At 47.0% G+C, this 26625-nt stretch overlaps 1 protein-coding gene across 4 annotated transcripts in view; it reads left to right on the top strand.

Moving 5' to 3' along the window:
• The window catches only part of KIAA1671 (KIAA1671 ortholog), a 226733-nt gene extending 201191 nt beyond the window's left edge, over window positions 1-25542 (top strand). For all 4 annotated transcript variants that reach the window (XM_043963839.1, XM_043963757.1, XM_043963999.1 and 1 more), the window contains 6 exons: window positions 10189-10444; window positions 11713-11887; window positions 13413-13537; window positions 15254-15396; window positions 18650-18733; window positions 19886-25542. In XM_043963839.1, coding sequence (XP_043819774.1) covers window positions 10189-10444; window positions 11713-11887; window positions 13413-13537; window positions 15254-15396; window positions 18650-18728 — 778 coding nt within the window. In that variant the 3' untranslated portion in view covers window positions 18729-18733; window positions 19886-25542. The remainder of the gene's footprint in view (window positions 1-10188; window positions 10445-11712; window positions 11888-13412; window positions 13538-15253; window positions 15397-18649; window positions 18734-19885) is intronic.
• Window positions 25543-26625: the final 1083 nt, after the last annotated feature.

Below are 26625 nucleotides of genomic sequence, written 5' to 3'. Positions count from 1 at the left end.
GAAATAACCATTCATTGTATCCACAGCTTCGAGCTCCCTCTTAGAGATCGGGTTGTTCTCCCCCACCCCCCTCCCCCTGGAATGAGATCTGAGGAGTGTTCCTCTCCGCCAAGCTGTCCTGCTTGCCAATCCCACTTAATGCCACCAACAAGTGCTGCAGTCCTCGTCTCTCCACATGGGAAACTGCTCCTTAAAATAGCAAGCGGGACTGGGATGCCGTCCCATCAGGGCCCGGCCTGTTCCCAAAGCCAGCTGCATGATGAGAAGTGGGGAAGCTCAGCAGGGAAGCTCATGGCCCGCAGGCCGGGGCTTTGGGGTTTCACAGGCCCTGCTGGCAAACCCTCAGCCTGGCCCCTGGAATCTAGGGCTGGGGCTTAACTACAGGCAGACTGAGGCATCATTAAGTAGTCATTCAGTGCTCATTGAGATGTGGCAGTACCTGGGCTGGACCCAGTTCCTGCCCTCCGGGCTTCCGATGGACAGCAGCCACCTTTGAACTGTATTCGAAGGATCACAGAGGGTGAGAGATGGAATTGAAGTCACGCAATATAGGGCAGCCAGAAGGGAATTTAGAACACAGGATGTCAGAGCTAGAAACAACCTGAGAACAGGGGATGTCAGGGCTGGGAGGGGCCTTAGAACAGAGGATGTCAGGGCTGGGAGGGGCCTCAGAACAGGAGATGTCAGGGCTGGGAGGGGCCTTAAACAGGGGATGTCAGAGCTGGGAGGGGCCTCAGAACAGGGGATGTCAGGTCTGGGAGGGGCCTCAGAACAGGAGATGTCAGGGCTGGGAGGGGCCTCAGAACAGGGGATGTCAGAGCTGGGAGGGGCCTCAGAACAGGGGAAGTCAGGGCTGGAAGGGGCCTCAGAACAGGAGATGTCAGGGCTGGGAGGGGCCTCAGAACAGGGGATGTCAGAGCTGGGAGGGGCCTTAGAACAGATGTCAGGGCTGGGAGGGGCCTCAGAACAGGGGATGTCAGGGCTGGGAGGGGCCTTAGAACAGGGGATGTCAGGGCTGGGAGGGGCCTTAGAACAGGGGATGTCAGGGCTGGGAAGGATATAATTTTTATTTCCATCACTTTTTGGTCCAACATCCTCATTATTAACTTTATTTTTATATCTCATTACTTACATTTTTTGTATCTCATATTTGTGTGTCTTGTTTCTGTTGTTGGAATGGATCTATATATTAAGTGCTCTGTGTGGTCTCAGTTGACTAATAAGAATTAATGTACAGGGATCCATTAACTTGTTATTCACTTATCTCAGTCGTGGCTGACTCCGCTTTGTGACCCCTTTTGGGGTTTTCTTGGCAGAGACACTGGAGTGGTTTCCCATTTCCTTCTCCAGACCATTTTACAGATGAGGAAACTAAGGCAAATGGGGTTCAGTGACTTGCCCAGGGTCACACAGCTAGTAAGTGTCAAGTGTCTAAGGCTGGATTTGAACTCAGGTCCTCCTGAATCCAGGGCCGGTGCTTTATCCACTGTGCCACCTAGCTGCCCTTGCTCCCGTTAATATTAAAGACATAAGCGGGGGTGGAGCCAAGATGGTGGAGAGAAGCCAGTAAACTGCCTGAGTTCTCCCAAATTTCTCTCTCCCCCCCGCCCCCAGGGCAATGAGGGTTAAGTGACTTGCCCCGGGTCACACAGCTAGTGAGTGTCAAGTGTCTGAGGCTAGATTTGAACTCAGTTCCTCCTGAATCCAGGGCTGGTGCTTTATCCACTGCGCCACCTAGCTGCCCCCCAAATTTCTCTTAAAAACAACATTAAATCAAGACATAAACAGAGAGGAGACCTGGGGACCCCACTTGCCTGATCCCTGTTGACCCATTTATTGTCAAAGTTAACTTGATTAATCATGGATTGGTAGCTGGGCCAACCATCTCCCCTGTGGCTCTCATGGGGAAAGCCCTTGAGTTGGTAGCTGCTACTATGGCCCTTTCCCCTTCAGAGAATGAGAACTAAGTCTGCAGGAAAAATACAATTGAGGGAACTGTGATCCAGACTCTAAATCTAACAAGAGTGGGTGAAGTTTGTGAGACCCAAGGCAGAGGAGAGCACTGGAGGCCTCGGGGTTGGTTACACATGTGGCTTTGATCCAAGGCTCCTTGGAAGAAATCAGATTCTGAGGTCTTGACCTGCTTCCAGTGCGGCCCACGATTCAGTCACCAAACCAGTGGTTCCTTTTGCCCCTTCACCGTTTGTGGTGGGCAGCATTCTCTAATAGAGACCCCGGCCATGAAACTTGTCTGTGGATGACTCCCACTCTCCCTGGGGGTTTCCTAGTTGGATTTTGTAGAGAACCTGCACCCCTGCATGAGATCCCCAACCCAAGCCCTTGGCCAAGTCGTGAGATCCTATCTGTTGCTGACTAAAGTTCTATTACCTGGGGCAAGTCTGCACTTTTCAGAGGACTGTTTCTTTCTCTCTAAAATGAGGGATGATTGGGGTTGGACTGGGTGGCTATGAGCCAGGCACCGTGATAAGGGCTAAGTTGAAAGAAAGTGCCTGCTCTTGGGAAGCTCACAGGCTAATGGGGGAGACCACATGACCACAACTCCATACAAACAAGATACAGATGGGAGAAATGGGGGTCAGCTTCAGAGGGGATGCACTAAGATCAAGGACTGGGTAGGGGCAGCTGGGTGGCAAAGTGGATAAAACACTGGCCCTGGATTCAGGAGGACCTAAATTCAAATCCAGCCTCAGACACTTGACACTTACTACCTGTGTGACCCTGGGCAAGTCACTTAACCCTCATTGCCCCGCAAAACAAACAAAAAATTAATAAAATAAGATGAAGGACTGGGGAAAGACTTCTTGTAGAAGGTGGTGTTTTAGTTGAGACTGGAAGGAAGCCAGGAAGGGAAGATGATTAGGGAGAGAATTCCAGGCATGGGGTTAGCCAGTGCAAATACTTGGAGTGGGAGGCAAGTTTGAGGAAGAGCAGGAGGGAAGTCAGTGTTACTGAATTGAAAAGTACAAGGAACGGAGTAAGGTGTGAAAAGACTAAAAATTCGGAGGGGCCAGCTTATGTGGTATACAGACGTCCAAACCTGGAGTCAGGAAGACCTAGGTTCAAATTCAGCCTCAGACTCTTGCTAGCAATGTGACCCTGGGCAAGTCACTTAATCCTATTTGCCTCATTTTCCTCATCTGTAAAATGAACTAGAGTTGAGAAGAGCTGAATGTAAATCTTGGATACTTACTAGTTGTGTCATCTTGGGCAAGTCATTTAAACCTTTTTGCCTCAGTTTCCTCATCTGTAAAACAACCCGGAGAAAGCAATGGCAAACTAATGCAGTATCTTTGCCAAGAAAACCCCCAAAGGATCACAAAGAGTTGGATGTGACTGAAAAATGACTCAACAAAAAATGTGCCAAGTACTGTGCTAAGAGTTGATCATAGCCTTAGAGCTTGGAGGGACCCAGCTTCCTAATGTTATGGAGAATTTAAGTGACTTCTCCCCAAGGCCGCCCATGACTCAGTCATCCTCATTCACTGGGCTTGCTCCTGCCAGCATCCTCTACTTAATATCCGATTCATGGAATATTTATTAAGCATCAACTATGTTCTAGACACAGTGCTAGGTGATGAGAATGCAAGAACAAAAACGAAAGTGCTTGCTTTCTATTGAGGAGTGGGAAACAAGATGCGTAGAAAATTAATATAGAGTGTAAACACAGTGATTTCTGGGGGATGGAGAGCATTGGCAAACTTGGTAGGATTAGGTTAGACTTCTTGTAGGAAGTGGCCCTGGGCACCTGATCCTTGAAGGAAGCCAGGGGTTTTATTTGTTTGTTTGTTTGTTTGTTTGTTTTTGTAGGGCAATGAGGGTTAAGTGACTTGCCCAGGGTCACACAGCTAGTTAAGTGTCAAGTGTCTGAGGCTGGATTTGAACTCAGGTCCTCCTGAATCCAAGGCCAGTGCTTTATCCACTGCGCCACCTAGCTGCCCCTAAGCTAGAGGTTTTATGATATGGAGGAAAAGGGAATGCATTCTGGGTGTGGGCATGGCCTGAGCAAAGGCATGGAGACTGGAGATGGGATGTTGTGTTTAAGAGGCAGCAAGCTGACTAGCCAGTGCATGGACTAAGTCTGCAAAGATAAGCTGAAGCCAGCTTTAAATGCCAATGTGTATATGAGCCTAGAGGCCAGGGGGAGCCACCGTTGCTTCTTGAGTAGGAGAATATCATAGATGTTATTCCTGCGGGTACAGGGTTAGGGGGTTTAAGAGCCCTTAAACCTATGGTGGTTGGTCTCCCTTGGAAAAAATCTCCCCCTGGTGTCAGAAGACACAAACTACAGTTGACAACAGGGTTGGTAGGTGTTGTTGTGGTCTACTGCCACCTAGTGGCCACAGAATAGCTAGCACTCAGCCTGACCTTGGCCTCTTTCAGTGGATTCTGTTCAGAAGTTACAAACAGTGAAATCAAAGGTTTTGTATTTCTTACGTATCCCTCTAGGTTCTCTATAGAAAGTCAGCTTTAGGGGGCAGCTAGGTGGCGCAGGGGTTAAAGCACCGGCCCTGGATTCAGGAGTACCTGAGTTCAAATCTGGCCTCAGACACTTGACACTTACTAGCTGTGTGACCCTGGGCAAGTCACTTAACCCCCATTGCCTGCAAAAAAAAAAAAAAGAAAAAGAAAAAAAAAAAAGAAAGTCAGCTTTACCTGAGTTGGTTGAGGAAACAGTCATTTTTTTCAAGGCAGGCCTGTTGGTGAACTGCCCAACTGGTGTTCTTAGCCCAGTGGATTCTCCAATCATAAAATCATCAAATATCGCAACTAGGAGGTCCTTTAGAGCACGGAATGTCAATGATGGGAAGGCCTTAGGACAGAGAATGTAAAAGCTGGAGATGGGGGAGATGTTAGAACAGGGAATGTCCGAGCTGGGAGGACCTTTAGATGCAGAGACCAGCGTACCATGAGAAACAGAAGGAACCTTAGTGACCCTGTCGTCCTTCTTTCTCATTTACCAGAGGAGGGGGGAGACCTGAAGCCCCCACGGGAGAGAGATATGGGATGCCCAAGGTTTGTTCTTCTTAAGTCATTTTGCAGTTGTGTCTGACTCTCATTTGGAGTTTTCTTGGCAGAGATACTGGAGTACCGGGTTGCCATTTTATGGATGAGGAAAGAAGACAAACACAATTATTATTGCTATTATATTATTACTTTCTAACTAGAAGCTCTCTTTCCTTTGTTAATAATAATATATTAATGTTAACAACACTATTATTTATTATAGCTGTAATGATATAATTAATAGATATATTATTTAACATGTGATTTTATGATCTATTTAACAGATATAACTTGAACAAATAATAATAACTTTAAAGTCTGCAAAGTGTTTTTACACACTTTATCTTATTTGGAGATAGTATTTCCTAGGGAGACAGGTTATATTATCAACTACATTTTGCAATTGAGGAAACTGAGGGAAACTGGGGTTAAGTGACCCACCAAGGGATACATAGCTAGTCAGTTTCTGAGGCTGGATTTGAACTCTGTCTTCCTAATTCCAGGCCCAGGGCTCTGTGCACAGCGCCACCTAGCTCCCTACTCCATTAGTGTATTTCACTATTTTGCTGATACCAGCTCAGTTCTCAGTCTGTCTACCTGCCCCGCTCCCCTTTTCTTGTTTTTGTTTTTGTTTTGTTTTGTTTGCGGGGCAATGAGGGTTAAGTGACTTACCTAAGGTCACACAGCTAGTAAGTGTCAAGTGTCTGAGGCCGGATTTGAACTCAGGTACTCTTGAATCTAGGGCCAGTGCTTTATCCACCGCATCACCTACCTGCCCTCCCAACGCTCCCCTTTTCTATAACCAGACTCCATATTCAGGTAGTACCCATCCTTGTAAAGGGAATCACAGAATCTCAGCCTTGGCCAGGACCTCAGAGGCAGTCTAGTCCAAAACCAAACCTGAACTGGCATCCCTCTGGGGACATTCCCAGGAAATGGGCCTTCAGGCCCTGCTTGAAGACCCCCAGGGAGGAGATGCCTAGTCCTTTCTGGAAAAGTCCATTGTACTCTTGAGCTGTTGCCATTTTTAGGAAGTTCTCCCTTATAATCAAGTTGAAATTTTGCACAACTGTCCCCTGGGACTGAGCTGAATAAGGCCAGCCCCTCTTGGGCGTCTCTCATGTATGCCCTATGAAGCCCAGTTACTTGTGATCCTCATGAGGAGCTCGTCTGAGTGACCTGAGTCCCCCCAAAGTGCTCAGGATCCCTGTTGGTGTGTGGCTTATGAATGTCATTGAGATAATGAGCGGCAGCACCCTGAGAAATGGACAGAGCGACGACCTTGGAGTCAGGAAGGCCCAGGTCCCGGTGCCACCTCTGACGCCCTCTGACTCTGTGACTGTGGACAAGTCACTCTGCCTTCCTAGGACTCCCAGGCAATTCTCTAAAATGCTAGCTTCCCGAGGAGGTACTGCCCAGCACTGGTGAGGAGTGTTTCCTCCCCTAGGAAGTCCTTGTACCAGGTCTAGTCACTATCCGTAGTATAGAGAAACCCCAGATGAAGAACCTCCCTCCACCAATGTAGGGTGGCACCCTCTCTGCAGCTGATAGCTGACAGTTTGTCCAGGGTCGCCCAGCCAGTGTAAATCAGGGGCCAGACTTGAACCCTTGCCTTCCCAGTTCTGGGGCCAGCTCTATCTCCTCTACTGTGCTGAGTCTCTAACAAATGACGAAACCTTCATCAGCTAATGAATGAGCTCCTGGCACACACTTGTTTGTGGGCATTAACCCAGGCTCACTAGGTGAGCTAATGAAATGGATTTGTAGCAGCTTCCTGCCAAAGCCTTCCACATCCTCTCCACTCCTGGTGGGCTGGCCCTGGGCAAGGGGAGATGTGTGGGGTCCTCCCTGCCTTGCGTTTCCTGGGAGGGGGGAGAAGGGGTGCAGGGAAGAATTGAGCAGAGGGGCATCAGGCCAGTGGAAAGGACACCCCATAAAGTCAGAATGTGGCCAGGTTGGAACGGGCCTCCTAGGGCTGTAGTTGAACCCAGGGAGGGAGAACCCACTCTTGCCCAAGAGGTCCTGTCCCCTTCTGGACAGTTCTCATTGTTAGGAGGCATTTCCCCACATCGACCCTTATATATTGTGCCCATTGTTGCCCTCTGGGACCACGAGAACCCCTCTTTCAGAAGAGAATCCTTAAGCTTTCTCCCGGTGAAACAGAGGGCAGATGACCGGATCCTTGGCAGCATAAGCTCAAGACCTTTCACCAAACTCTCCATAAGACGGTCCATCCCCCTTTGGGACAGCCTGGATTATGAGAAAGGTTTTGTTTGTCTTTAAATACTGAGTGAGAATCTGGCTCCATATAACTCCTCCCCCTCCCCCACCCCCATTCTGTTTCTTCCCATTCAGGATAAGACAATGGGAATGTGCCTGGTATCCTTTTCAGGGAATGGGAAGGGAGCTGGTGTTGCTCGAAGCCCTGAGAGGCAGCATCCTATAGTGAACAGGGCACTGGAAGACCTGGGTTCAGAGCCAAAGTCATATATTGTGTGACCACTGCTGCCTTGACTTAAGCCTCTGACCCCTGTCCCATGGGATGGCCCTTGGTCTGGAGTATGCCCCTCTCTCTCTCTCTCTCTCTCTCTCTCTCTCTCTGTCTCTCTCTGTCTCTCTCTGTCTCTCTCTCTCTCTCTGTCTCTCTCTCTCTCTCTTGCTTTCTCTCTCTCTCTCTCTCTCTCTCTCTCTCTCTCTCTCTGTCTCTGTCTCTGTCTCTGTCTCTCTCTCTTTCCTCTTTCTCTCTCTTGCTTTCTCTCTTCTCTCTCCTCTCTCTCCTCTCTCTCACACTATCTCACTCTCTCGCTCTCTTGCTCTTCTGCTCTCACCCCCATATCCAAGCTCTTGCTGAGGCCTGCAGTATCTCTGACACTGCCCCCCACCCTGGTGCAGGCCTTCATCGCCTCCCGCCTGGATGACTACTACAATGAGTGCTGGGGGCTGTGGGGGGGTCTGCATGCCTTCAGTCTCTCCCCACTCCAGCCCATCCCCCATTTTTCTAAAGCTTAGGTAGGCCCATATCCCCTCTCCTCCCCCCCAACTCAGTAAGCTCCAGTGACTCCCCATTACCCCCAAGATTAAATACGAACTCATCTGTTTGCCATTCAGAGCCCTTCCCAAGCTAACTCCCCTTCTATTTTTCCAGTCTTCTTACATTCCACTCCCCCACACATCCTCTTGGATCCAGTGACACTGGCCTCCTGCTTCATCCATGGACCAGACCCTCCATCTCTCATCTACAAGCTGTCCCCCAGGCCTGGAAGGCTCCGCTTCCTCTGCTCTGGCTCCTATCTTCCCAGCCCCTCTTCATTCTAGTGCCTTCCCCCCTCTTAACTATTTCCTATTCACCCAGTCTAGAGCTTGCTTTGTGTGGAATTGTCTGCATGTCATCTCTCGCGTTAGATTGTGAGCCCCTCAAGGGTAGGGACTAGCTTTTGCCTCTTTTTGTATCCCTGGCACTTATTACAGTGCCAAGCACACAGTAGACACAATATTAAATCTAGCAATTCTTGTTATTAGTGTTACCCCGATGATGAGCTAGGGAGATTCCTGGGGCAACTCTGAGGAGGATGACTTGTTGAGGGAATGTGAACCCCAGCACTGGAAGTCAGATCTGAGCCCATGCCTGTTGTCAGTGGCACCCTGTCTGTGTGCCAAGCGTTGTGCAGTTCCCAGCCGGTGGGAATCAGGGGTGGGACTTGAACCCAGGCCCTGAGGGAAGCATCTAGTGCTTGCAGTCCTGGGGGGCTAGAAAGCTGCCAATGCCCAGGTCTCCTGTGGCAGCAAGCCCGTGCCCGTACCTTATATGGAAGAGGTTTCTCCTCCCAGATCCAGTGGGTGATTGCCTGACAAGTCCATGTGAAAATGTGATGAGCCACAGGCCAGAGCACCAGCTGTCAGGGAGGCGCAGATAAAGTTGCCACTCCCAGGGCTTGGGGCTCATCTGATAAGGCCTCCTCCTTTGTCAGGGGCTGCCTGGTGCCTATGGGCCCTTCCTAAAGGGGCAGGGCCCTCTCCCAGGGGAGGCCCATCCTGAGCTGGCTTCCTAGGAGCACCTGGCAGGCAGGAAGGGAGGAGGGGCCCCTCCCTCTCCCAGTCACAGTCTCTCAGGGCTTCTTTAGAGATGGTCTTCAAGGGCCCTGCCAGGCGTGAGATTCAGGGCTTTCTGTTGGAAAGCCCCTTGCACATCTCCCATTCTGGGTCCTTCCCTGATGAAGCAGTGTCTGTTTTATGCCTGCTCCCAGCTCTGACATCACCTGTTCTAAGGGCCCTCCTAGTTCTGGCATTCCCTGTTTAAGGGCTCTCCCAGCTCTGACATTCCCTGTTCTAAAGGCCTTTCTAGTTCTGACATTCCATGTTCCAAAGTTTCCTTCCCAGCCCTGACTGGCATTCCTTGTTCTAAGGGCCCTCCTGGTTCTGACATTCCCTGTTCTAAGGGCTCTCCCAGCTCTGATATTCCATGTTCTAAAGGCCTTTCCAGCTCTGACATCCCCTGTTCTTAGGGCCCTCCTAGTTCTGGCATTCCCTGTTCTACAGGCCTTCCCAGCTCTGATATTCCTTGTTCTAAGGGCCCACCTGGTTCTGACATTCCCTGTTTAAGGACTCTCCCAGGTCTGACATTCCATGTTCTACAGGCCTTTCCAGCCCTGGCATTCCTTACCCTAAGGCTCCCTCCCTCAGCTGTGACCTTCCTTGTTCTGAGGACCTCCTGTCTCTGACATTCTCCATTCTAAGGAGCCTTAAACATTGAATTAGAGGACCCAGGTTCAAATCCTGATACCTCCCCCTTATTACTTAACAGCACTACAAGAAAGGATTGTGGGATGACAGGTTTTTATTCTTCTCTTTTTATAGATTGAGACTCAGAGAGAAGTGACATGCTTCTTTACCTGAGATTGTAAGCCCTCTGAGGGCATGGGCCGTGTCTCAGGCCCCTTTGATGCTTTGCCTGGTGTCCTCTGTGTGGTCAGCACAAAGTAGACCCTCAAGAAGCATCTGTCAAAATTGCCGTTTGATACTTACAGCTCTTGAAGGCAGCCAGGGCGGATATTTTCAAATCATCAAGAAGGAAAGATATTAAATGATTAGGAAAAAAGCAAAAACAAAACCCAAACCCAAACCTTCATATCTGGCCCCACTCGACACGCCTCTGTCTTCCTGCAGCTTCGCTCCTGAGACTCCTTCTCCTGACAACAACGTTGCCTCGGCCCGAAAACAGCCTCCCGGCAGCCGCCTTTCTTCCCTGTCCTCCCAGACGGAGCCTGCCTCCCCCGCCGATCTTGGGGACGCCTCCAGGGATCAGCGGAGCACGAGCTTGGACCGCTCCAGCACCGACTTGGATTCCACTGATGGGGCAGAGGGGGCGCCCCCTTCAGACACTGGCCCCGAGGCCAGGGTGGATGACTTTTCCTTCATCAATGTAAGTCCTGTGGTGGTCCTGGGAGGGTGGGAACCCTTGACCAAGTGCCCTCTGGCCCTAGAGAAGACTGGGGTTGGAAATGACCCTCCAAAGGGGTGATTGGAGGGAAGTTAGCACAATGCCAGGCACACAGTAGGTACTTAACAACTGCTTTTTCCTTCCTTTCCTCCCTCCATCTTGAGATCTTCTTGAAGTCATTTGTATGTTAGCTCCTCCTAGCTCTGATCCCCTGTTCTAAGGAGTCTTAAATGTGGAATTAGAAGACCCAGGTTCAATTCCCTCCTGTAGAACACTGAAGGTCAGAACTGGAAGGGGCCTTAGAACTGGGGATGTCAGAGCTGGGAGGGACCTTAGAACAGGGCATGTCAGGGCTGGGAGGGGCCTTAGAACTGGGGATGTCAGAGCTGGGAGGGACCTTAGAACAGGGCATGTCAGGGCTGGGAGGGGCCTTAGAACTGGGGATGTCAGAGCTGGGAGGGACCTTAGAACAGGGCATGTCAGGGCTGGGAGGGGCCTTAGAACTGGGGATGTCAGAGCTGGGAGGGACCTTAGAACAGGGCATGTCAGGGCTGGGAGGGGCCTTAGAACAGGGGATGTCAGGGCTGGAAGGGGACCTAAGATCACAGAATGTTTAAGCATAGAACATACATTGTTAGAGTTGAAACAGACCACAGAGGTCATCTCACTGAGACACCCCTTATTTTGCAATTGAGAATAACAAGGTCTTAGAATTTGTAGTTTATAGAGCATTGGACTTAGCATCAGGCTGACCTGAGTTCAAATTCTGCCTTAGATGCTAATTAGCTGTGTGGCCCTTTCTCTGCCGCAGTTTCATCATGCATGAGTCCTTGTCTCCCAGGGTTGTCCTAAAAGTTAGAAAAGATGATTTTCTGTCTGTTGCTCCAACCTCCATCTGAGGGGGAGAGGGCCTCTCTCTCAGGGGCATGGGGACTCTTTATAAAGGCCTTGGAAATATATATATAGTGGGGCAATGAGGGTTAAGTGACTTGCCCAGGGTCACACAGCTAGTAAGTGTCAAGTGTCTGAGGTTGGATTTGAACTCAGGTCTTCCTGAATCCAGGGCCGGTGCTTTATCTACTGTGCCACCTAGCCTCCCCCAGGCCTTGGAGATTCTGAAGCAAGTGCTTGGCTCTGAAGACTGGTACCAGCCTGGGCCAGACTTCACTCACACACTTTGCCCTCTGCTTAGCCCACTGCGTGGACTAACTTGTGGCTCCCCACTTTCCCGTCCACATTTTCCCCCAAAGCAAACCTCAGTCTTGGACTCCAGCGCCCTGAAGGCCCGAGCCCAGCTCAGCAAAAGGAATCGGCGCCGGGCCCCAATCTCCCACGCCCTCAGGAGAAGCCGAGCCAGCGAGGCCGAGAACTGGTCTTCACTGGTGGAGGAGACTGACAGTGCATGGATGTTTAAGGATTCTACAGGTACCCGCCATTTTATTTCTGGACACTCCGGATGAGACAGGGGAGGGATTTAGGTCAGCCCCTAGAACAGCCTCCCCGATGGGAAGGGTTGTGGGCGATGCTGGAGCGCATTAACCTTGCAGGAAACCAAGGCTCTTTCCCGGCTGGGGTGGGGAAGGCCCAGAAGCACCCTTGGGAATGATTCAAATTTAAATCCAACCAGCATGTATTATGCACCTACTGTATACAGAGACCTGTGCTGAGAGAGAGAACTCCAAGACACCAGGACAGACAACTTTAATCCACAGTAATAGGGGGCAAGAGGCATCGTGGTACAGGGGAAGGAGCCCTGGCTTAGGAGTCAGCAGGCCTGAATTCAAATCTCATCTCTGCCTTTATTTCTTAGGCCAGTCAGTCAACAGTCACCAAGCATTTATTAATGTTTCCTCTGCCAAGAATACAAAGAAACCAGGCCCTGCCCCTGAGGAAGTCATATTCTAATGAGGGGGGAGACAACACATACGCAGCTATACACAGACTACTTATGGACAAGATCAATTGGAGTAACCTTGGGGGGGAGTAGGAAAGTCACCCATGTGCCCTGGAGCGTGTCATTCAACTCCCTGAGCCTCAGTTTCCTCATTTGTAAAATAGGGGTTTGGAGATAAGACTCGAGCACCCCCTTCTATCCACAGAGCTCTAAGTGAGCAGGCTAATAAATGAGAGCTAGAAGGGACCACCAACCCCCTGTTTTACAGATGAGTAAACTGAGGCCCAAACGGAAGAAGAGACTTACCCAAGCCTACCCAGGTAGCTAGTGTCTGAGAGGGGATTTGAACCCAGTCCCTTTGACTCCGGGGCTCTTTGCTCTCTGTCTCAAATCCAGCCCGTGAATTTGCCTCATATCTTTTCTAAAGAGTGTGTGTTTCTCTTCTCCTGGGGCAGCTGGTGGCCCGGTGGGTAGAGCAGCAGATCTGGAGTCAGGAAGACCTGAGTTCAAATTTGACCTCAGACTCTTACTGGCTGTGTGACTCCAGACTAGTCACTTAAGCCTTTTTGCCTCGGTTTCTTCATCTGTAAAATGAACTGAAGAAGGAAATGCCGAGCCACTCTAGTATCTCTGCCAAGAAAACCCCAAATGGGGTCACATGAAGAGTTGGGGACACCTGGAATGACTGAACATCAACAGCAACACCCTCTTAGGGGTGTTGTGAGGACCAAATGAGATAATAATTATAAATTACTTAGCACGAACTCTAGTACATATAGTAAAGTGCTGGATGGATTGTCATCACCACCATCATTGTTGTTATTTGAACACTTGATAGATGAAGAGATTGATTCTCAGAGAGGGAGGTGACTTGTCCAGGGTCACACAGCTGACAAATGGTAGAATGGGGGTGTTGACTTCTTTCTGCTCCTTCAGGGACTGCATCTTCTCTGTCCTTGCCTCCTCCAAGGAGCCTGCCAGAGGCTTGCCCTCACTCGAGATTTGTTACTTGATTCCTTGCTTGCAATGACTTCCTTGTCCTGTCTTTGCCAACAGAAGAGAAATCGGTCAAGAAGGAGGAGTCAGACGAAGAGGAGAAGACACCCAGGTCAGAGAGGACTCCTGTCAGCCAGCCCCAGCGGCTCCCCATCTTCCCGGGCGTGGATCCTTCTGTGCTCAAGGTATAGCCTCCCGGCTTTCTCATTAGTGGGTTAGATCTGCCACTCTAAGCTGGCCACTAGCCCAGGTCAGTGTCTCTACTGTATCCTTGGTCATCTCTGAAAAGAGAGAAGGGGGATTGTCCTGTCTGGACTGCCTTCATCTTCCTCAAAAGAGGCTCATGAGGGGCAGCTAGGTGGCACAGTGGATAGAGCACCGGCCCTGGGGTCAGGAGGACCTGAGTTCAAATCCGGCCTCAGACACTTAACACTTACTAGCTGTGTGACCCTGGGCAAGTCACTTAACCCCAATTGGCTCACCAAAAAAAAAAGAGGCCCATGGCCTAGTCCTGGACTTGGGGTCAGACATACCTGGGTTCCCATCTGACCCTTGACACTGACTTGGGTGAACACGGGCCATTTTCAATTGCCAAGGTCTTCATTTTCCTCATCTAAAATGCAGGGGTTAGACTCAGTGGCGTCACACACAAACAGAAATGGAGGCCATGTGTTGACTTAGAAAACCACATATTAACATTATTTATATTCCATCGTATTTTTATTTATTTTGTTAAAAATTTCCCCATTACATTTCAGTCTGGTGGTGTGCAAAAGATGATGCCTAATGACCCTCCCAGGGATCTGGTGACCCCATATGGGACTCAGAGAATTTGCTAGACTTTGCTTACTAAATCAGAGATAGGTGGTGATCAGCACTGGTGGGAGAAGTCCTCATGCTGAGGAGGTCCCAAGTCTTTTGTGTTTTCCAATCACTTTTTTTTTTTAGTGAGGCAATTGGGGTTAAGTGACTTGCCCAGGGTCACACAGCTAGTAAGTGTGTGTTAAGTGTCTGATGCCGGATTTGAACTCCGGTAGTCCTGACTCCAGAGCCGGTGCTCTATCCACTGCGCCACCTAGCTGCCCCTCCAATCACTATTTTTTTTTTTAAGTGAGGCAATTGGGGTTAAGTGACTTGCCCAGGGTCACACAGCTAGTAAGTGTTAAGTGTCTGAGGCTGGAATTGAACTCCGGTAGTCCTGAATCCAGGGCCGGTGCTCTATCCACTGTGCCACCTAGCTGGCCCGCCCTCCAATCACTATTAATGATAACTCACATTGCTATAGTGCTTGAAGGTTGATTATTGTTATTCTTATTATCAGTAGTAGTGGCAGTGGTGGTGGTGGTGGTGGTGGTGGTGGTAGTAGTAGTAGTAGCAGCAACAGTAGTAGTACTTCTTAACATGTACACAGTGGGGGCAGCTAGGTGGCGTAGTGGATAAAGCACCAGCCCTGGATTCAGGAGGACCTGAGTTCAAATCTGGCCTCAGACACTTAACACTTACTAGCTGTGTGACCTTGGGCAAGTCACTTGACCCCAATTGCCTCACAAACAAACCAAAACAAAACAAAAAACACCCATGTACACAGTGCCTGAAGGCTTACCAAACAGGGCACCAGTATTATCTTGTTTTGTCCGTACAACAACCTGGTGAGTTGGGTACTGTTATTATCCCTGTTTTACTGATGAGGAGCCTGAAACACAGGAGAGTGAAATGTCTTCTTGCCTGGGCTGAGCTGGTTAAGATTGGTGCCTGCCATTCATCTCATTCCCTATCTGCAAAGTTCAGAAAATTCTCCCCGGACAAAGCTGATGTCTCTATCGTAATTCTAAATGTCCGGTCCTACTTAAAGAGCCGATACAGTGACAGAGCCTGCTCATGTCTTTATTTTCCTCCTCTAGGCTCAACTTCGGAAACGGAATGAATTGGACAGCCCCGGTGAAGCCCAGACTTCGGCCCAGCTGTCCAGGTCTCCTAAATCCCCCTTCCAGCCTGGAGCCCTGGGCAGTCGGGTGTTGCCTTCCGGTATGGAGAAGGAGGAGAAGTAAGTGAGCATCCTCTCTCATCAAATCCCAGGCTTCTGACTCAGTCACCAGAGGGGACCTCCCAGGCTATGCAGCCCAACCCTTCCATCTGACACACAGACACCATTTTGGCAGATAGGTTTTCTGTGGCTTGGGAGGGTTTTAATTTAAATTCCACATTTTTCTTTTCTCTTCTCTTTTACAGTTTTTTAATTTAAATATATATATATATATATATATTTTTTAGTGAGGCAATTGGGGTTAAGTGACTTGCCCAGGGTCACACAGCTAGTAAGTGTTAAGTGTGTGAGGTCGGATTTGAACTCAGGTACTCCTGACTCCAGGGCCGGTGCTCTATCTACTGTGCCACCTAGCTGCCCCTCTTTTACAGTTTTTTTTTTTTAAATTACCACTAGGGGGCCAATTTGCCCCTAGCTACAGTTAAAGTATTTTTAAAAATAATATTTTACATGTAAAGACAGTTTTTAACATTCATTTAAAATGTTTTTGAGTTTCAAATTTTCTCCCTCCCTCCCTCACCTTCCCCCTTCCTGAGACAGTAAGCAGTTTGATACAGGTTCTACATGTTCAGCTATGCAGAACATTACCATATTAGTCATGTTGTGAAAGAAGACACAGATCCAAAGGGGGAAAACATGGAAAAAAAATGTGGAAAGTGAAAAATAGTATGTTTTTTGATGATTAAAAAGTTTGAGAGTCATAGTTTCTGGATAATTTAATCATTTTACTAATAAGGTCAACAGTTTATTAATAAAAATATGGTCATTTGGCCATCTCTCTTAAACCAAAGATCCCTCATGCCTATAGGGTCACAACTTATGTGCCCTTTGAAGGGGAGGTGTTCCTGAGGGGTGCCAGTCACCTCTGATTGGTTAATCAAATGTGAGGTGGGCTATCTTGGGGTCTGTGACTTAGGTCATTCGAATTTTGGTCAAAGAGATATCAATTTCCATATCACCTGTATTGATAATAGGGAGAATCAACATTTTTCCTGAACCTGACTGAGCAAACACAATAAGCAGAAATACACCTATTAGCCTAAACTTAGATTTTTTTTTTTTTACTGTCTGATTAGATCTTAACCTGGGGAAATCTTTAAGAGAGATTTTCAAGAGAGAGAGAGAGAGAGGGAGGGAGGGAGAAAGAGGGAGAGAGAGAAATAGATTTCCCACAATGATTGGTTTCTGGATAAGGAAGTAGAAAAGAGGAAAAACCTTGGTCCTAATACAATAATTAGTTATTAAATATAAGAGAGAAATATTCATTCCTCACAGCTTCAATCTGCATTCAGACAATATCAGTTCTTTTTCTGAAGGTGGATAGCATTTTTTATCATGAGTCCTTTGGAATTGTCTGCATCATTGTATTGCTGAGAAGAGCGAATTCATTCACAGTTGAACATTGTACAATGTTGCTGTTACTGTGTACAATGTTCTTCTGGTTCTGCTCACTTCACTTTTCATCAGTTCATGTAATTTTTTCTGGGTTTTTCTGAAATCCACCTGCTCGTCATTTTTTATAGCACAATAATATTGCATTATAATCATAAGCCACACCTTAGGGGGCGGCTAGGTGGCACAGTGGATAAAGCCCTGGCCCTGGATTCAGGAGTACCTGAGTTCAAATCCGGCCTCAGACACTTGACACTTACTAGCTGTGTGACCCTGGGCAAGTCACTTAACCCCCATTTCCCTGCAAAAAACCAAACCAAACCAAACAAACAAACAAAAATAAAACATACCTTGTTCAGCCATTCCCCAGTTGATAGGCATTCCCTCATAAATTTTACATTTTTCAATGGACAAAATTCAGTTTTCTCTTCCCTTCACTTCCTTCTGCCCCAAAGGTGAAAAAGAAACTCAAATCTTGTTACAAAAATACATAATCAAACAAAACTAATTCCCATATTGGCCATGTACAAAAAATATATGTCTCATTCGGTATCCTGCATCCATCCCCTCTGTTCTCAGAGGTGAGAAACATCTTTCATGTTCAGGCCTTGGAAACGTGGTCGGTCACTGAACTTAGCAAAGGGCTATTTGGGGATCATTTAGTCCAGTCCCTTCATAACAATGATCAGATCTTATAGTGTGTTAGCTGGAAGCAGGTCCAGGCCTCGCAGGTAGGCCAAGCATAATTATATACAGGGATATAAAATGATATGGAAGTAGACATTGAGTTTCAGAGAAGGGAGCTGGGGTACCCATTTCCTTCCTAAAACACAGATTTGATCTTGTCGATCCTCTACTCAAAAATTTTCCATGGCTCCCTGTTGCTTCAGAATAAAATGCTTTTAAAGCCTTCTTGCTACCTCCCTTTCAGTCTTACCTCATGCGGCTTCTCATCACTTCCTCTCTTTTCCAGTCACATCCATGTGCTGGTGGTTCTTCGTAGACACCATCCCATTTCCCACCTCCACGCCTTTGAACATGTAGTCTGCCATGTCTGGAATAAACTGCCTCCTCACTTCTTTCCTTTTGGCTTTCTTCAAAGCACAGTTCTCTGGTGCCTTTCCTGATCCTCCTTGACTTTAGCTCTCTCTCTCCCTCTTGAAATTAGTATTCCTTTGTATTTCCTTATCCACTTGCCCATCATAACTCTTGTAAGTTCCTCCAGGGCAGAAACAGTTTTATTTTTGTCAATATCCCAAGTATGTAGTGTCAGGAACATAGTAGGAAATACTTGTTGACTGAGTACCAGGTCTGGGGTAAGGAAATCAAGTTCAAATCCAGCTTCACATATTTAGTAGCTGTGGTGACCCTGGGCAAGTCACTTAATCGCTATCTGCCTCTGTTTCCCCATCTGTAAAATAGGAATAAGGGATCAAATGTGATAATAGTTGTAAAGAATTTCCCAAACCACAAGTGGTAAATAAATGCTAGCCATTAGCTGTTATTGTTCTTGATTTAAAAAAGAAAGGGTTAGATTAATTAGACTTGAAATTCCAAACCCATTTTACCTTGGGCTGGTCTTCCCTTCCCTAACCAATTAGATTTCCTTGACCCTGTTGACTTTCTAGGTGGGGTTGGGGCCAGAGGGGTCCCTTACGCAGCCTCCTAAACTCTAACTAAAGTATTCTGTATGTGTTTTCAAACAAAATGAACCTGAAACACATTTGATGGTGTTTACCTTGGGAAAGCCAGTCCCGGAGCCTCAGTTTCCCTATCTGTGCAATAGGGAGGTTGGCCTCCAGGGGCACCTTCTGTCAGAGGCACTCTGAAAAAATGGCTCTCCCCTGTTCTCTGGTCCTAGGTCAGAAGAAACGTCTCCACAGTGGCTGAAAGATTTGAAATCCAAGAAGAGGCAGAGCCTGTATGAGAATCAAGCTTGATAAAGGTATATGACCAAACCATTCTGCAGAGACTTGTGTGATGAAAGGTTGGGAGAAATGCCTCAATGGGGGAAAGCCTGAAAGATTCAGGCACTGGCAGAAAAGAAAGCCAGACTAGACCTTTAGGGAGTGCTGGGTTCGAGGACCAGCTCCAGCATTTCTTAGCCGAGTAACCATTGGCAAGTCCCTTGATTTCTTCCCTGAGACTCAGTTTCCTTATTTGTAAAATGGAGATCATAAGACTTGTATTGCCTACCTTATAGAGCCATTCAGAGGAAAGTGCTTTGGGAAATGATGCCATGCATTCTAGAAATGGTATTAGTGGTTACTGCTCATTTTATCCTGAAAAGGGAACACTGAGCAATATATACATTTCTTACTTAGATATAATATGCATTATATATATTACACATCATACTATATTATGTAATTGTTGTTATAATGATTATTATATAATATATACTATTTTAATAGTTTCCTATATGTTTCCTATATACGTAATTATATAACACATATGCTATATATATAGTATGTTGTATATATTTGATATATTATATAAATGTATCACATTATTTAGAAATAGAATTAGTGTTATATTGTTAAATATTGTAATATTTAATACTATAGTTTATAGTATCTATAGCATGTAGTATATATGCCTGCATCTAGTATATATAATACATATACATACCATTTATAGTGTATAAAATAGTATATATTATATATACACCACATATAGTGTGTATATGTAATATGTATGAATAACACCCAGCATATATAATATATAGTATCACCACATAAATATATTCTAGTTCCACATATTATATAAATAATATATCGCCTATTATATATCATATGCTGTATAGCACTTTATATATGTATAATACACGATTCCATTACTTCCATAATATATATGATACCATTCATTTGTTTTGCTTAGACCATTACAATGTTGGTAGCCCTTCATTAGCTAGCACCAGTTGCGTAGACACACACAGAGACACCTGCATGCACATGCGTGCACACAGAGTGTTTGCCGATCATAAAGCACTACACAGATGCCAGCCATTCACAAGGACCCAGATTTAAGGCCTGACCTCAGAACTAGGCCATGGCCAGTTTTGGTGCCTGGGCTAACCGTGTCCCTTCCCTCCTAGGTAAAAGAGAATGCTGAAGTCTCATTAACAGAAGCCTTAATTGTCCAAACCTGAAGACAAAAGTCCTGCTGCTGTTTGCTTCCTGCCTCCTGGGTTAGGTGCCTGGAGGGGCCACGAAAAGCTGCTTAGAATTCTGAGTCCCAGAAGGGAAGAAGCTCTTGTTGGTTCCTAAAGGGAAGGAGAGTCACTGGGGAAGACCTTGAAGCCAGAGCTGGTCCTTCTGAGCCTACCCAGGCTGCCCTTCAGGGCTGAGAAGCATGTTCTCTCTGTTCTCTTCTTGTTTTTTTTTTTTTTTTAAGTAAAATCCCTCATCTCTACCCACTTCAGATATTCTAAGCAGCCTCAGACACAAAGGCCTGCCTTGCCCGCCTCACCGGGATGGGGTGTGAGGAGACTGCTGTTGTCTCATTGGTCTCTGAAACTATCTGAATTGGGACCCTGCCCGTTTCTCCCCTCGCCGTGCCGTAATCCCCGCAGGGCGTGAAAGGACCTGGGGCCTTCCTGCCATGCCTGCGGCCCACGGGGTCCACTGCTGATTCTGTATTATAGTGGTTTTTGATCAATACTCCCACTGGTTTCTCACCCTCAGAGATTTGCAGGCCTGATTGTCAAATGTACCCGTGAGTGGAGGTCTGTCCAGCCTTGCCCCCAGATGTGTCTCCATCAGCTGGACCAATAGCTTCATTGGAATGCCATTTCCTGGTCTTTAGAAGTAGGGGGAAGGGGATAAAGCAATAATTCCATTGATTCTCTTTCCTATCTGAAGTGTAGATAGGCTTTTTATGTGAAAAGAAAAGGAAGGAGTTGGTCTCATGTCTTCAGACACCTCAGGTTATTCCCACCCAATCATTTTGGTCATTGTTTTTGTAAATACCAATGTCTTCTTTCTTTCTTCCCCCCTGCTTTGATTTTGGTGGGTTAACCGATTTCCATGGAATCTCCAGGCTTCTCGAGGAAATGTAGCCCATTGTGCTACTGATCAGAATCGGACCCACACGGGACCCCGGTTGCTGAGTGGGATGACCCTTGGCTGGCTGGGATTCTCCTCTCTTTCTAGAGCCATTTCCAAAGTCAGCAGTCTAGAGATTCCATTTTCAATTGCATTTTTAGTTTCTTATCTATCCTGCCCATTCTTTTTGTTGTTGTTGTTGTTGTTGTTCTATTCTGTTTTTGTTTTTTTTAAGTGCTCTTTTCAAAAAACAAACAAACCCAAATGTAGATAGCAATGGGCTTGCTAAGATTCTCAACCTTTCCCAGGACCAGAGCTGAGAGAGGGATGGAGAGACTGGCCTAAGGATGTGGTTTCCCTTTGTCCGTTCCCTTTCTCAAGCAAAAGTGCCCGTGAACTGCCTTCCTCTACAATCTCTAGGGATCCTGGGCTCCCCCAAATACCTCTGCCTTTTGGGTATGTAAGCATTCCCTAACAGAGATCCCCTGACCCTGGCATCCCCTGATACCCCAGCTAACCGATGGGGATCACCTCCACACACAGCCATTTAGCAGGCCACGCATGGCCACAAACTTTGTGCCAACCCCATTTAAAAGAAACCACAAAGAAGCAAATGCCGGCAGCTTGCAAAGCCATGGAGCATCATGGGGCCAAGGTCTTCTGAGAAGCAGATGGAGCGTGGGGCGTTCTCTGGCCCCACTCCGGGAATGAAAGTGGACTCTCAGTCCCCACATGAATAACTTGAACATACACATCTCTGCCTTGTCTGCCGGGAGGGAGACAAAAGGGGCCAGGAAGTCTGTATGTCTCCCATCCCCTCGAGTTCATGGTCATTGAACTCCCAGCAATGGATTCCTGGTGAAATCTTCCCCTGCCTTCCTTTCCCTCCTTTCCAGCTGAAGGACGCTCTCAATTTCCAGGCAAGGACAAAAATGTGGGATGAGATCATTCTATTGAAATCCTCCGCTGGACCCCGTTAAGAGATACTATTGCCTCGTCTTCTTCCGGATTCGGTTGTGTCTGAACCCTACATTGTGCGTTTGCTTTATGGGGGTCAGTGTTCTCTTCTCACTCCTCATAGCACTTACCTCAGTGTTCACCCAACATCAGCCGTTCCAGTGGCCCCAGATAGAGTATCTTTAATGAGGGCTCAGGCCAGCTCTAAGGATCCTGTAACACCTGTATGCAGGGAGCCACCATATTTTGGCAGGAGGTGAATACAGAGAAAGGCGGCTGTTTGGTGAGGAGGACCCCCCACCCCATCCCCTCTCCAGCTATGGGATCATTTTAAGTCCCAGTTTGTGTCTTTCCTCATGCAGCAATGTGGAGACAGTCGACACCAGGGGCTTTTTCAGGCAGCAGTCCCATTAAATGCTTCCTCAGAGAATTCTCTCCTTTCGTTAGCTGCCGAGTTTACGTTTCCAGACTAGGATGAGGTCAAGGGGCACTTGGCTGCCCACATTGGGGTGTAGCCCACTGTGCTGACATGCCCCGGACAGTATTTTAACTGGGAGGAAGAAATGCCCCTCGCTCCAAACCTCACAGGCCCACAGAGCGAGATCCATGGCTGGGAAGAAAAGCTCCCATTCTGTCTTGGAATCCACCATCCAAATTCGTGGCACCAGAACTGTCCTTGGGGACTTTACCTCGAAAGCCCCTCCTCTTGAAAACTTTGGTTTTCAGCCATCATTTCCCCCCAACGCTGCTAAAACAGGCCCACTGCTCGTGGCTATGGGATGTCTCCTAACACTTCCTTTCATTTTGGTCTTTGCCAATGCAGCAACGATGATGCTTAGAAATCCCTCATCGACACCCTGGTGACTGGTCCGCTTCTGGTTTAGCTGGGACAAAACTAACTTTTGCTTACCTCACTGTCAAAATGGGCCTTGGGCCTCCATTGGAAGCCAGTCTCCATAACTTCCCAGGAATATCCACCAATTTTAACTCCATATATGAGCCCTCTTTGGAAATTTGGCCTTCATGTAGATTTGGCGCTCAATTGCTTTAGAAGGTTTTAGTCATTTTAAAGGCAATTTAGTATTTTCCGCTTGATCATCAACACCTCCCTATTCGCTGATTCTTCCAGGAGCCCATAAGCCATATTCTGAATGTGAAATCACTTTCATCTACAAGCTTTCTCTCCTTCCCTCTCTTCCCTCTTTTGACAGCTGCCAACTGCAGAGAGCAGAAATCTCTGTCCTTTACTGTTGTCTGCCACCTCACCCCTGGAACTCTGGCCTGGGAAGCCCCAGTGGGAATCTCTAACCCTGCAATAACATGGATGCTAATGTCCAATTGGTACTCTACGGTTTCCCTAGGAATTCTGCCCAAACAGAAGCTTCATGACACAGATGTGGAATTTGGTTTATTTTGAGCCCAAGAGCCCAAGTCGTTAATTGTCTGGCGAAATGGCCATCAACTTGGGGTAATTTCTAAGCCACAGAGACCAACGATATCTAGTTTTTTGTTGTTGTTGTTGTTTGTTTTTTTAGCAATCCCGTTCATCCTTCATGTGTGTGGTCTCCATGAATGTCATTCTTCTGCTGTGTCATTAGAGAGAGAGAAAATAGAGACCAAGCTATTGAACTCCAACGTCCCTAAATGTAAACGGTTAAGCAAGCGATTCCAAGAAGCCCTAGAAAGAAATTCTCTGGAATAAACCTCAGCACTCCAAACTGTTGCTTTGGACTGCCTTATCAATTGATGTTTTTAATCTCTCAGCAGAGGCTCCCCAGGGCTCCCAGATTGGTGCATAATTACAAATATGCAGATCCTTAAGTGTGCAATAGATAAAGCGGGTAACTCCCCAGTTGGGGCCCAGGGAGAGAAGGGAAACTATGGCTAAATTCTGACCTAAATCTGGTCACCAAGGACTTCCCAGGCCAAGCCTCTTCAGCCTCTTGGCCTTTGGGAAATGTGTCCCCAATGAAAGTAAAGACATGAATAGAATGACCCTCTCCACCCCAGATGCTACCAGTGACCCAGTTCAAGCCCATTGGTTGTCCCACTGACCTTTTAAACTCAGTTGTTCTCCCCCTCCTCCCAGTGTATGATTTGGGGAAACAGGAGCAACATCACCCAATCCATCTCTTAACTATTTGGGGATCACCCCTTTAAAAATTGGCCACGCTAAGATGGGAGGGGAGGGTGGGGTAAAGAAGAGAAGTCACCCCAAAGTATCTCAATGTGCCTTTTTCTTTATAGTCCACAGCTAAAAATCCCCATGGTGTGTGGCTGGACCATTATGTCAGGAGAACAGTATTGTAGAGTGACTAGAAATCAGTGCTTCAGGAGGGAACCAAGTGTAGCCTTCTGGTGTTCTCAGCATGAAGATGAACTCAATGCCCCCAAACCTTCCCTAGGGAGTAGGCATCTATCCTTGATTGGCTGGGAGCTGATGGCTATGGTGGAATGATTGATGAATGAGATGGCTGGTCCTGTGCCAAGCAGGTGATGCCCAAGTCTGAAAGGGACCAGTGCCCTGGGCAGGCAAGTGGTTGTTGGGGTATGGCCATTACTAAGGGAGGAGCTGCTCTATCCAAGAAGAGCCTGTGAACAGGTGCATGTTGCACCTACGATGTCAATTTCTGAGCATGGCTCTGGGGTTGCCCTGTGGAGTGGGAGATGAAGGCTGGTGGGGATAAATTCCAGTGCTATACTCAGGGAATGTAGTAGAGGAGACTTCTAGGATGTTAACTCTTCAAAGGAGAAAAAGGCCAGGGCTACAGAGAGAGGCTTTCCCATCTCCCCTCTTTCCCACTTGGGAGATCATTTCTGGAATGCCCACTCCAAATTCCTGGAAATGGGAATTAACCCAGTTTCCACTGAGGGGAGATGGGGGAGGGGAGGAAGGGGGAAGAGAGCAGTGGTTCCTGGTTCAGCAGACTGCTCTCCCTGCTAGCCGAGTCCCAGCATGTCCATTAGAATGGCCATACAGAACATCTGTTTTGTTTTTCTTTTGAATAATCTCATTCCAGATAGCCTTAGAGTCCCTGTAAATAGAGAACACCCAAAATAATATATTGTGTTAGAGAAAATATTTTGTACCACATTTGTTTCCTAAGTAATTCCACCCTCCTCAGCGTTGCGTCCTTGTATGAATATGACTCCCAAGAATGCTTTGTCAGGTTTTTAAAATTATATATATATATATATAAATATTATATTTTCTAATATTTCTGCTGTGATCATTCCTCAGAGATTTAGGAAGTGACAGCAGATGGAAATTGAGTTCTGCTAAAAAAAAATATTGTCCCGGCACCCTTGCTTCTTGTTGCCTTATGGGCAAGCAGGCTAACTCTGTGAGCTCTGAACAAATCTAAGCCAGATCATGGGCACTTTAGACATCCTAGAAAGGACCCCCCCAGTCAGGTTAGAGAGAACACATGAGTACACAAAGGCCTATATTTTTAATGTCAAATGAAAAGAGTGTATCTTTACTTTGGGATGCTAGCAATTTTTTTTCCAGGCGTTCCTTTGCCCTACAGAGTATCGGATGTAAAGAAGACCTTTTATATTTTACCACTGAAGAGTTTCCTATTCATAGAAAAATAAAAAAAGCTGTTTTGAAAATGTGATCCAGGACTGCAATAAAGAGATGACCTAGAGAAATGATGGCCTCATCCTGTGGGTCTTTGCATGTATAAAAAAATGTCGCATTTGAACTATGAACATAGAAAAATAAAGCTTTGAAGCCAGTTGTATTTAATGAATTGGTGTGTGTTGTTCTTAAAGTGCTTTTCTGCAGCAGCTAAGAGGACAGCGAGGTGGTGCCGTGGATAGAACACTGAGCTTGGAGTCAGGAAGACCTGAGTTCAAATCTGGCCTCAGACACTTACTAGCTGTGTGACTCAGGGCAGATCATTTCACCGTTTGCCTCAGTTTCCTCATCTGTCAGATGAGCTGGAGAAGGAAATGGCAGACCACTCAAGTCTCTTTAACACGAAAATTTCAAATGGGGTCACAAAGAGTCAGACACAACTGAAACGACTAGAAAGAGATTTAGAACTGGAATCAGAAAAAACCTAGTTTAAAATCCCAGCTCCTGTGCTTAGTAAAAGTGGATAGAGGGGGCAGCTAGATGGCACAGTGGATAAAGTACTGGCACTGGATTCAGGAGGACCTGAGTTCAAATCCAGCCTCAGACACTTGACACTAGCTGTGTGACCTTGGGCAAGTCACTTAACCCTCATTGCCCCACGCCAAAAAAAAAAAAAAGTGGATAGACAGCTAGTATCTCCAAGTCTAACCATACTGGCTTAGTGACCCTTGGACAAGTCACATAACTTCCCTAGTGCCCCCATAAATTGTGGGAGTAGGAGGAGGGGAAGATGCTCATCTGCATTAGTACAGTAGGTTTCTTTCCTGGTGATGTGGGATGGAATTTAGGGTCAGATTGATCGTGAGTCGTCCCAAAAGAATGACAAGACTCAGTGACTCGGTTTCCCAAGTTTTATTGCAATACTGTGGGTGACCACAGGGAGAGAACCAGAATGGTGGAAAGGTATCTCTCGAATAGTGAAAGGAAAGACAGCTATATTTATAGTATAGATAAAATCGATTATCAGTCTCATTATAATAATCTCCACCTTGGGAAGGTACAGGGGAGGGCCTGTCCTCATAATATTCTTCACCTTTGGGAGGTATAGGGGAGGGCTTATCCTAATTTGGAGTTCCTGGGGTCCTAAGCCAACCCCCAAGGTGGGTACCTTTTTCAGTGGAGATATGTTTTGGGAGTTTACACATCATAAGATGAATCTGGGGACAAATTTGGCCTTTTCTGCATATGTCT

The sequence above is a fragment of the Dromiciops gliroides genome, chromosome 1 (genome assembly GCF_019393635.1).
Source record: "Dromiciops gliroides isolate mDroGli1 chromosome 1, mDroGli1.pri, whole genome shotgun sequence".
Taxonomy (NCBI): domain Eukaryota; kingdom Metazoa; phylum Chordata; class Mammalia; order Microbiotheria; family Microbiotheriidae; genus Dromiciops; species Dromiciops gliroides.
The sequence above is the reverse complement of the archived record's forward strand: the minus strand, read 5'-3'. Positions and strand labels throughout refer to the sequence as shown.